This window comes from Magnolia sinica, chromosome 11 (genome assembly GCF_029962835.1).
Source record: "Magnolia sinica isolate HGM2019 chromosome 11, MsV1, whole genome shotgun sequence".
NCBI classification, from domain to species: domain Eukaryota; kingdom Viridiplantae; phylum Streptophyta; class Magnoliopsida; order Magnoliales; family Magnoliaceae; genus Magnolia; species Magnolia sinica.
The window spans coordinates 13,899,696-13,916,194 of record NC_080583.1 but is presented as its reverse complement, the minus strand read 5'-3'; the positions used below and the strand labels follow the sequence as shown (position 1 = coordinate 13,916,194).

Sequence of the window (16,499 nt, the reverse complement as noted above, 5' to 3'; positions counted from 1 at the left end):
TTCTCCTCTTCAAACCTTAAAAGCCATTGATTGACATACCCTAATCCCACAATTACACCCATATATATAGTGTCTCACCTAGAATAGGAAACAAACCATGTAATTTCACAAAATTGTGAGTGCCACCGATATAAGCATTGATCGATCGAGCACACCTTCGATCAATTGAGCTCCCATATTCGAGCAATCAAACATGCTCAAAACTATCTAGAGAGTTTACAAGTAATTTCTAATTTCGTTAATCGATTGAGTCAAGACTTTGATCGACTGAGACTATCCAAAATTGTCCAAAGACCAATATGTATAATTCAAGGCTCACTCGATTAATCGAATGGGATGGTTGATCGATCGAACCCTTGTTACATATACAGATTTAAGACATCTCATAACAACTATCTCATGGTTGAGTAAAAAAAAGACATTCATGACCCTTTTATCCATGGAATCCAAGTACACTGTATGTTGTACATTTTTTAGGAGTATGTATGTATAGAAAGATTATAGGGATTATACTAGGCATTTATGAGTCTATGCCAATAAAGGTAGACAATACCTTTGCCATTGAATTTGGAAAGAACCTCAAATACCACCAAAAATTTAAGCACATTGATATTAAGTATCATTACATTAATGAGTGAGTGAGTGAGAAATAAAATATTTTCCTTAGCTATATCCCCACCAAAGAGATGTTGGTGGATCTCATGGTGAAACCTATAACTAGATATCTATTCTGGGTTTACGTTGGGGAAGATAAAATTGAGAAAAACTTTAAGTGATGTAGTTGTATACCTCTATTTTTTGCGATGTATCTTTTATCTCTTATTAATAAATGATTATTCCCTTTATTTTTATTGCACATTATTTTTTACTAAATTTAAATATGTAGATTATTAATATTTACCTTGTCACCTCGAGAAATCTCTATCTTTATTAGTAAGCTAGTTAGCCACTTGTAGGAGTAGACCAACCCTAAATGTATAAGAGATAAAATCAGGGTAATGTTCATGTATTGAGGTATGAACCGTCCCTTTTGCGTAGAATAAATGATGGGGATATAAGTGATGAAATATCGTTTCTGCCTTCGATACTAAAAACTAAAGAGACTAATCAAAGTCGAAATAGCATACTCCATTACTTTTCTACATGATTAACACTATATAGCCTAATTAAAAAGTCAAGTTGTGAGGGAAATGTGATGAGTCATACCTCACATGTGATGACATGCGTATTGTTAACCCCGACATGTGCTCAATATTATCTATTTTATAGTGTGGATTGTATCCACATGCATGGACTATTTACCTACATAATTATTTGATTTAATCTAATTATTGCATTGTGTGAGTAGCCAATCTCATAGGTGACTCAGTGATCCATAACTGCCCTCCTCTTGTATATAGAAAGATGAGACTAAGTGTCATTAGTTTAGTGTACGATCACAAAGGTCCTGAAATTGGGTTAAACTTTGTTATGTTAGAAAAGTGGCTTGCTTGATTCATAATTACATATCTATGTTGGGTAGATTCTATAATATTTACAATGAACTATTATATACACACTTGAAAACTTTTTTGCAGGCAGTATCAAGTTTTAATAAGGTTTTACAAATAATATTCTTTTAAAAGATATACATAATATATTATTACTTTAAAAAGTGTTTAAACCAATGTTTGCAAAAAACTGTGTTTTCTAAATAAACTCAATAAATTGGATAATTATGAATGTTGGCTAAGCACCTTATATTGGGAGTAAACTTCATTTAGTATAGTTATATCAACTTTATCTAGTGTGGTTATATGGACTAAAATAAGCATAACAAAGCTTGGATTATTAAGTGCTAGATAGGTAGTAACATAACAGTTAAATACCTATGAGAAGAGAATAATGTTCCCATTGATCCCACACCTCCAATTCTTTTTATCACGATCTTTTATTTTTATTTTTTGTAATAAGATGAGTTAGATGGAAAATCTATATTATGCGCTTCCCACAATGTGATTGAGTGGGAGATGTTGGATATAGGCTTATGGAGCCCACCTATGCACAACTACTAATGGGTGAGTTCTACATTGTTTTTTCTTAGAATATTTTTGGATAGATATTCCTTTTCTATTCCATTTATCTCGAAATTCAAATTTAAATAAATCAAATGAGAGGGAGAATTGTGATAAAGCAGAGAATTTGGATGAGATAGAGATAAGCTTCATCGTATCTAAATTCTTACTCATCACGATTCCTCTCTTTATATATATAAAAGGAAAAGTATTTCCTCAGTAAATGCATGCGTCCGAGCAACTCCCTAAAGAGAAAATCAAGAGGAATAATGAGAGCATACCTAATTATCCATTAGGCTGTCTATAGATAATCTAAATTGTTGACGGAGTCTGATGGCCATCCTAACCATAGGATCAAAATGGTGATCATTAACTAACTCCTTTCTACTCACATAGTAGTTAGGCAAATCACTAGATGAGAGATCATTCATCTTCAGCTTTGTAAAAGTTCCTAAAATCGTGTATGTTCTACATGTGGATCCACCTATACGAGCCCTTCACTATATGTTTCCAGACAGTAAGTTCATTTTCTTAAATGTGATGCAGCGAATGTCTTAAACAGACATAGATTAAGCTTGATAGATAATCCAAACAGGAACCAAACAATATTCGGGCTATTAGTTCTTAGTCCTTACAGTTTGCTCGAGTCATGGATTGAAGAGTACTTGATGACCCAACCTGACTTGTCCAGTCCTCAGCCAAGATGGTACTCCACTAAGTCAGGAGTGACTCATCCAAGTCAGCTGACTCAGGCATATTTTCAATTCTCGTGGTAGCAAACTCGGATCAGACTCAACCCCAGTCTAAGTCAAAGGGTCTCATCCAACTCCGATGATGATCAGTTGGCAATTCATGAAACCAGGTTTTCACAGTTTGTACAGGTGGGGCCATTATATTATTTCAATTGCTCTGATGGGCATCATCATTGATGGCCCAAGCCCCAAAAAAAAAAAAAAAGAAGAAAAGAAAACCAAAAAAACAAAAACTCTGAATTCCAAGATCCTAATAGTATTGCAGGGTTAATTATGATTTTCCATATGGGATATTTGGGTGCATACAATAGGGCTCATGATCATAGTTTAAAAACCTGAAGACCCAACTCGACTCGACTCAGCTCAGTGGAATCCAGTCAAGCCGAGTCTACCCATAATTAAACAGGATAAGTTCTTCAAAAATTCACACTAGTGACTTGACTCGACTCAACCGAATTAATATTTACGTGAATATTGAATATTTAAAATATAAATAACATGTAAATTATATCGAGCTATTCTAGGTTGAGTCGAGTTTTACTGAGTCATTTCATGTTGAGTTTATCTTGAATTTTGACCGAGTCATGCGAAAACCGAGTTTTTTTGAGTCACCTAAAATCTGGTCGAGTCGAGGTTTTTCCATCTTTTAGACTAAGTTCATGGTATCAACGGTTTGGCTTGAACCATGGGCCCAACATGTACAAACTGATAACATGAAGCCAAACCCTAGCCGGCCGTCTCTCAACAAGTATATGCCCCTAAGCATATTCTCATTTCAAAACCATAGAATATACACAAGAAAACACTAAGGCGGAACTAACACTGACCCTCTTCCTTAAATAAGGAGATGCTACATTAGAACAACTCTCAAGTGTTCAAAATTCAAGTATAGCAGAAGTTCACTATGGGTGACCATAACGTACTTTTGTTACCGAAAAATGATCGTAAGGTAGTGTTCGTGACCGGATGCGCCAAGGGCGGGATCGGGTTTGAGTATTGCAAGGCATTCGCAGAACGTAATTGCCGTGTGTTTGCGTCCGATCTGCCGGGCCGCATGCACGACATGTCCGACCTCTTATCGGAGGACGTTGAGGCACTAGAGGTTGACGTCTCATCCGATGATAGTGTGGCATCAGCTGTGGAGACCATCATAAAAAAGTGTGGCCAGATTGATGTTGTAATCAATAATGCTGGGATCAGTAGCACTGGGCCTCTAGCTGAGATGCCATTGGACATAGTCCGTCAGGCTTGGGAGATTAACACACTAGGGCAGCTGAGAGTGGTGCAACATGTTGCACCACACATGGCCTCTCGACGTAGCGGATGTATAGTGAATGTAGGAAGTGTGGTGGGACTGGCACCGACCCCTTGGGCGGGGTCCTATTGTTCTAGCAAGGCCGCAGTTCATGCCATGTCACATGCGCTACGGGTTGAGCTACGGCCTTTTGGGGTTAATGTTGTATTAGTGTTGCCTGGGGCGATACGGTCTAACTTTGGTAGCGCGGCCGTAGAGAGATTAGGGTTGCAGGATTGGAGACTGTATCATGATTTTAAGGAGTCGATAGCTGAGCGGGCTAAGGCGTCGCAGGGGGCTAAGGCCACAGATGCGGGGTTACTTGCGCGACATGTGGCATCGAAAGTGCTGAGTCAGAAGCCACCTAAGCAGATTGTTTTTGGGCACATGACTGGGTTGTTTGCCATACTGACATGGTCTCCTTTGTGGGTTAGGGATCTCTTCTTCTCTAAGAGATTTAAACTCAATAAGAAGCTGTGAAGGGAAATCAATGATTTGGTAGATATTGTCTAAGAATGAAATATTTCTAAGTTACACATGAATAAATTGTAATAGTTACTCTTGTTTGTTTCATGGCCCACAAAGCAGGCTAACCTGGTCATCAGGTGGGCCACGCGTGTATGAGAAAAGCAATTAGAAAAGTTCCCATCTTTGACCTGATCGGCCTGATTCTTTAGGACAAAACACATGCTAGGGTGACTGTAGTAAATATAGAAGGAGAATGATCCCATCCGTTCGAACGTATGTAAGTTTCTATACATTCATGGTTCTGTGGAACCCACCATTACGTTTGCATGGAATCCAAACTGTGCATCAGGCACGGCGACTCGTTCTCAGTGTACATCCCCAAAAGCACTCGATCCAAAACTCAGGTGAGCCACACAACAGGGAACAAAGTAAAATCCAACCTAAAACCTCTGGCCCAAATCCACAACGAAAAGCAAACAAGGGAAATTTGAAATATATGGATATTATAAGTTCTGGCCAAATACCTGACCCAACCAGCTCCTAAATTCACTTGCATTTGCCCGCCAGAGTAATGGAACTGCCTGATTGTTCGGGTGTCCAATGTCCTGGTGGCTTGGGTCTTAGGAATGGATTGGATGGCATGTGGACAGCCTGTTGAGCCTGGCACGGTTTGGCGTCCTATTCTTCATCGCTCCCATCTTTTCCTGCGAGGTGGGCCAAATGAGTTTTGGATTAGGATGACTTGCGGGCTAGGGGCTTAACATTGGTGGTACACCATATGGACGGTTTGGATGATGCAGAAACATCACCATGGCCCCACACAACTCTATGATTATAAGATCATAGCTTTGATAAGGCAATAATGAGAACTGTTTACACCTGACCTAATGCGGTCGATGGTCGATGTTACGTGTAAAAAGCCGCCACGAGCCGTCACAATGTATAAGTTGTAAGAGGAAAATGTGCAGGCTGTCAAAAGTAACCAGCCATGTGCGCCTACCTGAAAAGGAACACATTATTCATTTGTAGAGTAAGTGACCAACGCATGAGAGACATATGTAGCCCCTGACCTACGCATGAAGTTTCTAAAGTTTTTCTTACGGTGGATTCCTCGTAATCCAACTTACACATGGTATAGCCATCCCAAATCGAAAGCAGGTTAACACTGAAAGGAAAATTTTCCTAAGAACCATTGATAATTTCTCACAAGTAATTAGGAATTGTAAACAAATAATATAAACTTTATCTGAAATTAGAATCAAATTAAATCACGTTAGCACCATAAGCAAGGATTCTAAATCCTATTAGGACATGCATGCTGGATCAAAGATTCATATGGCAGCCATCCCCTCCTAAAAGGGACACGGATTAGATATGGATGGCTTCAGTAGCTACACAACAACATTTTAGACATTTTACGATGACGTTTTTAGTAGCGAGTCTAATTTCATCTTAAAATGTCGATTTTTTTGCGATGACATGCTGACTCATCGCAAAGAAAATGACCATTTGCGACCGTATTTCCAATCATCATCAATAGGCAACTGTTTTGCGATGAGCTGCAATTGTTATTATGTGGTATGGAAATCTTTTCGCGACGAGTTTCAATTGTCATCGCAACAAGTAACTATTTGCGATGAATTTGGTGTCATCGCAAAACATATTTTTTAACGACGACACAAAAGTCATCGCAAACAGTTGGTTTAACGACAACTGGTTAAACTCATTGTAAAAAATACCAAATTAAACTTTTTATGACGAATGTAGTTTCATTGCAAAAACGTAGACCATGTGCAATAATATTTTAAATCGTTGCCATAGTCAACTTTTTTACGACGAGCTGCAATTGCCATCATAAAAACTTGTCACATGAATTTTTACGTTGTAAATTACGTGGCTCGTCTCGTTGCAAAATGTTATTTTTTTGCAACGACACAAAAGTCACTACAAACAGTTGGTTTTAGTGACGAATGGTTAAACTCGTTACAAAAACATTAAATTAGACCTTTTGCAATGAAAATGAATGTACTTTCATTGCAAAAAGGTAGACTATTTGCAATGACATTTTAAGTCATCGCTAATAGTCAACTTTTTTACGATGATGTGCAATTGTCATCGCAAAAGCTTGTCCCGTGAATTTTTCTGCGAGAAATTACATAGCAGGGATGACTAGTTACATTTGTTACAAAAACACTAAATTAGACTTTTTATGATGAATGTAGTTTCAATCGAACAGTGGAAATGATTACCTAATCAACCTTTCATTCATGTGGAATCCACTATTAATTTTTTTAAAAAGAAAGTACACTACAAGAAATTAATGTGATTTCTCAATGGATTTTTCCGATGGTTAAAGAAAAAATCACCGGATATGCTTAATTTTTTTAATACGCATCCTAAAATGAGCCGTAAAAATAGATGGACGGTGTGGATATCCAACAAATCATCAAGGTGGGGCCATATAGTAGGGATAACTCCCACTAAGTTATTACTCTAGTAACAACTATCCACTCCCATCTCCCTCTCCCAGATCTCTCTCTTTAAATAGTTTCCGGGTAGCACTCACTAACACCCACTAAGCTAAGCACACTAAGTAAACTCTATGTGGCCTACACGTGATGTATGAGTCTAATCCACATCGTCCATTCATTTTAGTAGCGCATTTTATGAAATGAAGCCAAAATTTAAGCATATCCAAAGCCCAAGTGGATCATCCCAAATAACTAGTGAGAATTAAACTTGTATTGCTGAAAACTTATTAGAGGCCGTAAAAGTTTTGGTTAAAGGTGATATTTGAGATTTTCATTCATTTGTTTGTGCTCTTATGAATAGTTTTCATTCATCTGTTCGTGTGCTCTTATGAATAGTTTTCTTTTTATCTACCTATGTGCTCATCGATTAAACGTTGAAAACCAATGTAGATTGCTTCATTAAGTTCCTAATCGACGATCGAACAGTGCACTTTACCGATGATTGCTCGATCAACCTCTCAATCAATAAACGAATGACACAAAGTGCTATTGACTATCTGATCAACCTCCAATCAACGATCAAACAATACCGACCACCATAGATCATGCCATCGAGTCTCTTATTGATGATCGAATGGTGCATATCACCGATGATCGCCTGATTGACCTCCAATTAACGATCGAATGACACAAAATGTTGTTGACCATTCGATCAACCTCCAATCCACCGTACATCGCTTCATCAAGTCCCCGATTGACGATCGAACGGTGCACATCACTCACAATTGGCCAATTGACCTCCCAATCAATGATCGTACAACACAAAGTGTTGTCGACCATCCAAGCAACCTCCAATCATCGATCAAATGGTGGAAACCACTGTAGATCACTTCATCAAGTCCTCAATCAAGTATCATACAGTGCACATCACTTACGATCACCTTGACCTCCAAATCAAAGATCATACGACATGAAGTGGGGCCCAATAGAATGTATGTATTCTAACCACATGAACTTGAGGGTTGTATCAAAGATCATGTGAACCCCGGTCATAGGAAATCCATGTCCGTTCATTTCCTAGACGTGGATTGCATACTACCTCACCCATCCTGAGCTCAGTACAGGCAAAGCTATGTGGGGCCCACCATGATGTTCACATTGTTTGTCCATTGTCCCATGTCATTTTAGGGTAGTAGTAAAAAATGAGATAGATCCAACCATCAAGTGGGCCACACCAGAGTTGGACAAAATTTGATATAGAATGCTTTGTCAAGGTACTCCTTCTGTGGTGTGGTCCACTTGAGGGTTGGATCTGCCTCATGTTTGGCCTCATGTTTACGCTGTCAGTAACCAAGTAGCTACTGACAGGTACTCTGTGCCCCAAATTGGATATTCCTCATATTCACTCCAACCCGTTCATAAGGTCACATAGCCTTGGATGAAGGGAAAAAACAAATTTCAGCTTGGTCCAAAACTTGTGTGGCCCCCCAAAAGTTTTAAATGGTAAATGTTTAATCCTCATTGTGTAGATCACTTGATCCTTGGAATTGACTCATCTTTTTTCTTTTTCTTTTTCTTTACATCGTAAAATGATTTGGAAAAAATGAAGAAGTTTAAAAATTTTGAAAAAAAGAAAGAAAGAGAGATTAAATTATTGAAGAGTAAATGATTTCAAATGTTTATATTAAATTTCACTTAAATATCTAACTATTGGATAGCAATATGACCCAACAAATTGGTGATCAATCTTGTTCACCTCATATCTTTCTCATCCGAAACTCGATTGGGACGAGTGATTAGTCAAATCAAAGATCTTGATGAGTAGAATATAGTGATTGGATCAATTTTCTAAATTAGGCTAAAATTTTAAGTCAAAATTGAGCCGCAACTTACCAAACTTACCAACCTCGTGAAAACCCAAGAAATGTGCTGTACATTGAGTGCCTCACCAGTAATGTGATCCAATTAGGTGGAGCATACTCGGGAAACAGTGGTGATGGAACACCCTACTATTCAAAACTTCTTTGAGATCACCTTAATGTTTCCCTAGTTTTTATTTGTCATCCAATCTGTTGATAAGTTCTCGTAAGCCTGGTTTGTGGCCCATTAATGGTCAATCACCACTGTTGCCTATCATATGGTCCACCTGATAATTAGATCCGCTTCATTTTTTGGATAATTCCCTAAGATGATATGAAAAAACGGATGAACAGGGTGGATACGGAATGCACACGTCAAGTTGGGCACCACGGTTAGTTCCGAACCTTCTTAAGTGACGGAGGGGTCTCACTTAGTCCGCTCCCCTGCACTACACAACCAGGATGGAATTTCTTTAGGTGTGAAATTTTTATGGCCCGCAATGATGCATTTCTTAGATTGACAACATTCATCCAATTTTTTTTGATCATTTTAAGATATTAACTAAAAAATAATGTAGATCTAAAGCTAAAGTGGACCACACCGTTGAAGACAGCAGGAATTTATGCTGTGGGTTGAAAACTTCTCAGGTCCACAGAAGGATTTGATCAAGTTGATATTTGTATTTTAAATTCATTAAGGTATTTTCGATCTTAAGGAGAGATCATATGGAAAATAAGTATCACGGTTGGCCCTATGATAGCTTCAACGGTAGTTGGCCCTATGAAAGCTTTAACGATAGCTTGTTCAATCCCCACTACATTCCATGTGTGATACACTTGAGCTTTAGATGTACATCATTTTTGGGCTCATTCTCTAGAATTATCAAAAAATTTTGATGGACACTTTAGATCTAACACAAATCATGATGGGGCACAAAAAAGTTCTACACATTAAAAGTTGTGTTGTGTAGTTAGCGTATATCTTGTTAGTGGAAATCATGGGAAATGAGGTGGACCAACGAGAAGCCACAACACTTGAATTTTGTGTGTGAAAAAAAAAAAACTTCTCTGGGGCCACAAGTTTTGGATCGTGGTCCCTTCATCCAGGTCTATGTGACCTTATCAATGGGTTGGATGGCAAATAAACATTCCAGTGGCCTTAGGAAGTTTTTAATGATGAGCATTCAATCACCTTTGTTTTCCGTGATGTGGTCCACCTGGGATTTGGATCTACTTCATTTTTGGGCTCATGCACTAAAATGAGTTAGAAAAACAAATGGAGGGAGTGGATATAGCATAAATACATCAGGGATCCACCGAAGTCACGTTCATCTGTCTGGTTGTGCTATACACAATGGCCACTCGTGTGCTGACGAGGCACATAGGTGTGAGATCTGGGCCTGTTATCTAGTTTGTCCCTTGTTGAATGTTTATGGGCTAGCTGTAATATCTCATCTGGTCATGATTTTGTAGGGTTGTGATGCTTCCATCTTGCTCGATGACACGGACACAATAGATGGGGAAGAAGACAGCATTTCCCAATCTCAACTCTGTCAGAGGATTCGAAGTCGTCGATAGAATCAGGTCAGCTGTAAATGAAGATTGCGGTGGCCCAGTCGTGTCTTGTGCAGACATCTTGGCCGTTGCTGCTCGTGACTATGTGGTTGTGATATGATACCTCCTCCTTATTTATATATAACATGCATATTATGTGGGACCCAAAAATTTGATGGACGGTGTAGATATAACACAAAAATCATCGTGGACTAAAAAAGTACATGCATGCATATTATGTTCATTTTATTTCTTGCATGCATGTACTGATGGTTTAATCTTGCAGTAGAATTTTCTCGGATCGTGTTTTTGATGTCAAAACTTCTACCTTTTCCCATCTATGCTGTTGTAAATTCAGATTAGATCGAGTCTATGGTTGTTGATAGCCGGTGAAGGAATTATGTAGTTCTCGACCCTGGGCCTGCAGTATATGGAAGCTGGCCATGTGGTTTGGTGGGATGGTTGACTTGATGGACCCCACCTTGGATTGGCTATGCCATATGGACTCCCTTGGTTAATGATTCCATAGTCATTGGATTGGTGGCCGGGTAGTAGATGGTGAAGGGAATAATTCAGTAATGGGAATGCCAGGGAGTTTCTAATCGGGAAAATTTTAAGGCAGGGGTTCTCCACGGTAAAGTCTGTGTTTGATCAATGGTCCGGAATGATAAACCGTATCTTTATCCTTATTGGTGTTGATTCCTTAATAGCATTATTTTACTTAATGGTGTTGATTCCTTTCTTAGTTAGTATAACATTACTTTTATATTAGTCTTTTTTAATGTTATTTTGTAGTGTTATTTTTGTATTAAAAAATTCATATAATGTAAAAAATAAAAAATAAAAAAAAATAAAATAAATAAATAAATAAATAACAACCAGCTGATCCCTGTTTGAACTTGGCTTGGTTCGGCTGGGATATTTGGATCAAACCAAACCAAGGTCAAGCTCATATAATATGGACCAAACCAAGCTCAAAAAGTAAGGATAGGCTCGAAGCTCGGCTCGTGTAAGCTTGAACTAGGGTGTCACATAAACAAACCAAACTAAACTTATGTCAAACTCGGTTCAGCTCGGCTCGTGTACAACTCTATTCCCAAATCACCTTTCCATCTTATTCGACTTGATGGGGACACAAACATGGATAGGAAGTAATGTGTTTATTCAACTTGTGATAAGGACACAACCATGGATAGGAGTTGGATACAAATTAAGAATAGGGCTTCAAAAGACTATATAGAGAAAATTGAGGAGTTCATGAAAGTGGCAAGACATCATACAGGCGGACTTAATAGCTCCTGATGTCTGTGTCATAAGTGCAACAACTTGTACTACAAAGCTATAAACGAAGTGCATGTGCATTTGTATGATAATGAGATGTATAGGGAGAATACCCGATAGTATCATCATGGTGAAACCGATAAAGCCCCAACGATTGGGGATGATAATGACGGTATGACCATAAACAAAAATACATATTTTAATGCCATGTAGGACGTAATAGAAGACTTATAAGCACAATCCTTTATAGATAATTATGTGGGAGAATCAAAATACACCCATACTTTAAATGTGACAATAGGGAAAGGGAAAAAAGATAAACTTATATGCTTATTGAGAGATGTTGAGCGCAAATTGTATCCAAGTTGCCAGAAGTATTTAAAGTTATCATGCTTGATAAAGTGGCTATATGTGAAGCTAATGAATGACTGTAGCAACAAATCATTTAACATGATGTGTGAGTTCATTAAGGATATACTTCCCGAAAGGGAGACATTACCAGAGTCTCATTATGAAGCTAAGAAGGTTTTGTGGGACCTATGTCATGCCCCAAATTCGGAAAACGGGCTCACAAAATTTTTGATCGCCGAATCCGGCGCCGACAGCCTCTGTAATGCCCCATTCTCGGATCCCGACACTCACATGCCAGATTCCGATCCTGGTATCCTACAAGGAGGATTTTCAATATAATTTTTTTTGTTATGGAGCATAACCACAAGCATAACCAAGTCACAAAACAACATCACCACACATCCACTATATCAAAAACTTTAAGTACAATGCGGAAAGAGAAATACAGGGTGATCAAAAAAACTCCAAAATAATCAGATGCGCGCTCCTAACTTAACGCTGCTACTGTCCAACAACACATGCATGTAACGGTCATGCATAAGCTTACAAAAGCTTAGAGGGTGGTGTAAGTGTGTGCGCAAGGCAAGCGCCAAGTGTACAATATCAAAGTAATGCGAAAATATGCGGGTAAGTCCACGAATGCAATTAGTTATACCAAAATGATGTGATGCAATACATGAATGCTATTGGCCATACCAAGGCCATGCGATGCGAGGCTTATGTAGTCAAATATCATATGCGAGATGTAAAACAAGCATGCCAGTCCTCATCAAGTACACATATTAGTATAGTTCCTCTCTGGATATCATCGGGGTCTAATACACTTCACACTGACTGCCTCCTCCCTAGCTGCACAGTCAAGTAAGTGGAAGAGACCACACTATCCGCCTGACCAGTAGTCTGTCAATACCTACCCGGCTCGTCGATAGCTGACTCATTTACGAGCTTGTCAAACGCAACCTAGTTTATAGCCCCCTCACTCGGACGGATAAGGCCACACCCCCTTTTAACTGACCACGACACAGTGGGAGATGCGGCCTACTGGTATTCGGCACTCAGGCGCTCGTGTATCCACTCGGTCTAGAGAGCATCTCCTGGTACCAAAAAGGTTCTGAGATTTTCACCCAAGGACATCCTAAGTGCCCACAACGCTAGAGCCGATATTTTAGGTATCCGATACGATCATCCACGATGTACCTGTGGAGGCCACGACCCTGATGTCACTAGAGCGTGCAGTGATCAAGTCACACATATGCGGAATGCATGAGTCACATCGTCAAATCATGCAGCAATCCTGCGCTACCACGCACTCATGTGGGGGCACTCCGTCTCATAAGGAGTCCTGTAAATGTCTCAGCCCAACGGCTTATGCTATGATCAAACATTCCTCATATCAAGCATGCATATGATGCGTATGGGCATGAATCATGGAGCTATACTAAGCATGTTATAAAGTAATGAATTATCAACAAGTATGAGCCTATCAATGGGCCCTAAGGAGAGTCATAATGCGAACATTTAACCAACATTATTCTTGCAATGTGGACGTCAAACCAACATTACTCTTAAGGCATAGCTTGTCATAAACTTCATTACCTAAACCATGTTGGGATCAGACATTGCAATGAACCTTAGGTACTTCCCATTGGGCCTTCAATACATCAAATAGGCCATATCACATGGGCCTTATATTCATCAAGTGGGCCACATCAATGGGCTGCACCAATGGGCCTTATGTACATTATAATGGGCCATAACCCATGGGCCTTAGAATGCATCAAAATGGGCCTAATCACATGGGCCTCATATATATACCAAGGTGGGCTTCGATGGACAGCCAAAAATAAATGAAGATGGGCCTCATAACATGGGCCTTACATTCATATCAAGGTGGGCCTCAACAATGGCCTCATACACATTGAGGTGGGCCTCAACCAACGGGCCATGAATATGACAAGTGGGCCACCTCGCATAGGCCATATGTATCTCAAATGGGCCACACCAATTGGGCCCCATGCAAATCAAATGGGCCATACCCAAAGATGAGTGGAAACCACTATGGCTCTTAAGAAGTTTGAATAATGGAGGTCACTGTCCACTATTTTAAATAGTGGGATTCACTTGAACTTTAGATCTGACTCATTCTTTAAGTCATGCCATACAATGAGCTTTCAAAGTGGATGGACGGTTTGGATGCAGCACATGCATCATAGTGGGTCCACTATCCGTCCAGCAGCAAGCAAAATGGCTGGACAACATGATAAAACACATACATTAAAGGTGGGTTCCACCATCCACGGCAGTGAATGGTGTGAATAAAACACATACATTACTGTGGGCTCCACCATCTGCCTCGAGGGTGGGCATAAAACACATGCATCACTGTGGGCTCCACATGGGGCCCACCATAATGTTTACCTGCGATCCAATTTGTCCATGAGGTCATGCAGACCTGGACGCTGAGGAAAAATAAATTTCATCTTGATCCAAAACTTCTGTGGCCCATAAAAGGATTTCAAGGGCAGACGTACAATCACCATTGTTTCCTATGATGTGGGCCACATGAGTCTTAGATGTGGCTGAACTTTGGAGGCAGCTCACTTCAGGAAGGGGCCCACCATACGAACGGGTTGGATGAAAAATATACATCATGGTGGGGGTGTGTCCCTGCCTACTGACCACCCGCCCGCCTGGCGCAGGCGCTGTCTGCGCCTCTGACAACAGCTTGTATCTTATTGTTTTTTTGAAGAAAGGCGATTTTTCTGAGGTTTTTCTCAGGTGGGGCCTGCACCGGCAAAATCCACCCCGCCCACTAGCTTCCATGGTTCAAAACAAGCCGAATGAGCCCAATATTTGATATTTTTTGGTGTATAGAAACGGCAGGGTGGTTTTCAATGGTAAAAACCACTGTTTTATATGCTGTGGCTCGCCAGAAGATCGGATTAGCCCCATTTTTTGGCTCAACGCCTAGAATGGTCTGAGGAAAAGGATGGATGGCGTTGATTGAATACATACATCAAGGTGGGGCCTATATGAATGGGCCACCCCATAAGCTTGGAAACAAGCCAATATTTGTGATTTCCCCAGTTCACGTCCAGAGACGCTGGACTCTCTTTTTTTTTGTTTTTCTTTTGTTTGGGCATACAGATATCGTTAAGGTGGGCCCTGCTTAGGTGGGCCATGTAAGACCCGTGTCCTAATCCGTACCATTTCATTAGCTTCCGCGGTCCTTCCGGTCAAATTCCGGCAACCTTCGCACCGTATTCGGTATTTGCGCACGATCTTAAGCCAGGTCCCGCACACCGACGTCGGCTCGATCCGAAACTTATGTCTTGGTGATCGCGTCGTCGCCGCGGTTCCAACGCCGTGACTTGCGCACCGAACCGATACCCAAGTAAGAAGATGCTGATCAGCGTTTATTCTGAAGAAACACCGCGCGTTGCGGATTTCGAGGGAATCTCTACACAATTAGTCCCACTAATTAAACATAAATGCAACCATACCTCAAAGTACCTCACCCATTCCCTCTTTTTCCAAAAGTCCACCATCTTTCCACCTCACCATTCCTCTTTTCTCATTTTCAACCTCAACCATCCCTCTTCTCCACCAATTTCAAACTAAACCATACCCCTCATCACTTCTTTCTTACAACCATCACTCCACCCATCCCTCCACCCATTATTTCTATCTCTCCCTCTCATTCTCTAGCAAATTTTCCAAATCCCATGAGAAATTTCACTCATCCAACACTCCTCTCTCAACTTCAAGTGTGGCCCACCCTCTCATCTCCAATCTCAACCATTCATCCTTCATCAATCTCCATTAAAAGTGAAGGTAAGGAGCTAAGGTGTCCAAGGGAGCTAGGAGAAGGAAGATAAGGTGGGTGTTTTTCCATTAATTTAAATTTTAGGGCCCACTTGTTGGTGGGACCCATTTGGATGTATGTGATTTAATCAAGAGGGCCCATAGTGGCGGGGTTCCTCTATCTCACCGTGTATCTCTCTCTTGATTTCTCTCTCATTCTTTCTTTGTAATGGTGTGGATCCCACCGATAGGTGTTACATCTCCCCCGTCCATCTACATCAGACGGTGTGGCCCACTCTATTATAGGTGATGATCCGCACCCTCTACTGTTGGGATGGGTCCAATGCATCTTTTATATATATATATATATATATATATATATATATATATATATATATATATATATATATGTATGTTATATTTTATATACTTATGTATATAATATATAATATAATAAGTACTTATATATATATATATATTCAATATAAGGTAAACATTAAATGTATATGTATATATATATATATATTGGTGGGCCACATTCACGTGGGACCCACCACATTTTTTTTTGTGAATATATACAACCGTCCAGCGTCCCTGGACGGGGACGTTGC

At 39.8% G+C, this 16,499-nt stretch overlaps 1 protein-coding gene across 1 annotated transcript; it reads left to right on the top strand.

Annotated features, from left to right (window-relative positions):
- The first annotated feature begins 3,710 nt into the window (after nucleotides 1-3,710).
- LOC131218021 (short-chain dehydrogenase ptmH-like) lies at nucleotides 3,711-4,580 on the top strand. Its single transcript, XM_058212704.1, has one exon. It carries the CDS (start codon nucleotides 3,711-3,713, stop codon nucleotides 4,578-4,580), a length of 870 nt encoding a protein of 289 aa, XP_058068687.1.
- The last annotated feature ends 11,919 nt before the right edge of the window (nucleotides 4,581-16,499 follow it).

Bases quoted from the DNA above. Each gene is read 5' to 3' on its own strand.
- LOC131218021 (XM_058212704.1), top strand. From the start codon at position 3,711: ATGGGTGACCATAACGTACTTTTGTTACCGAAAAATGATCGTAAGGTA.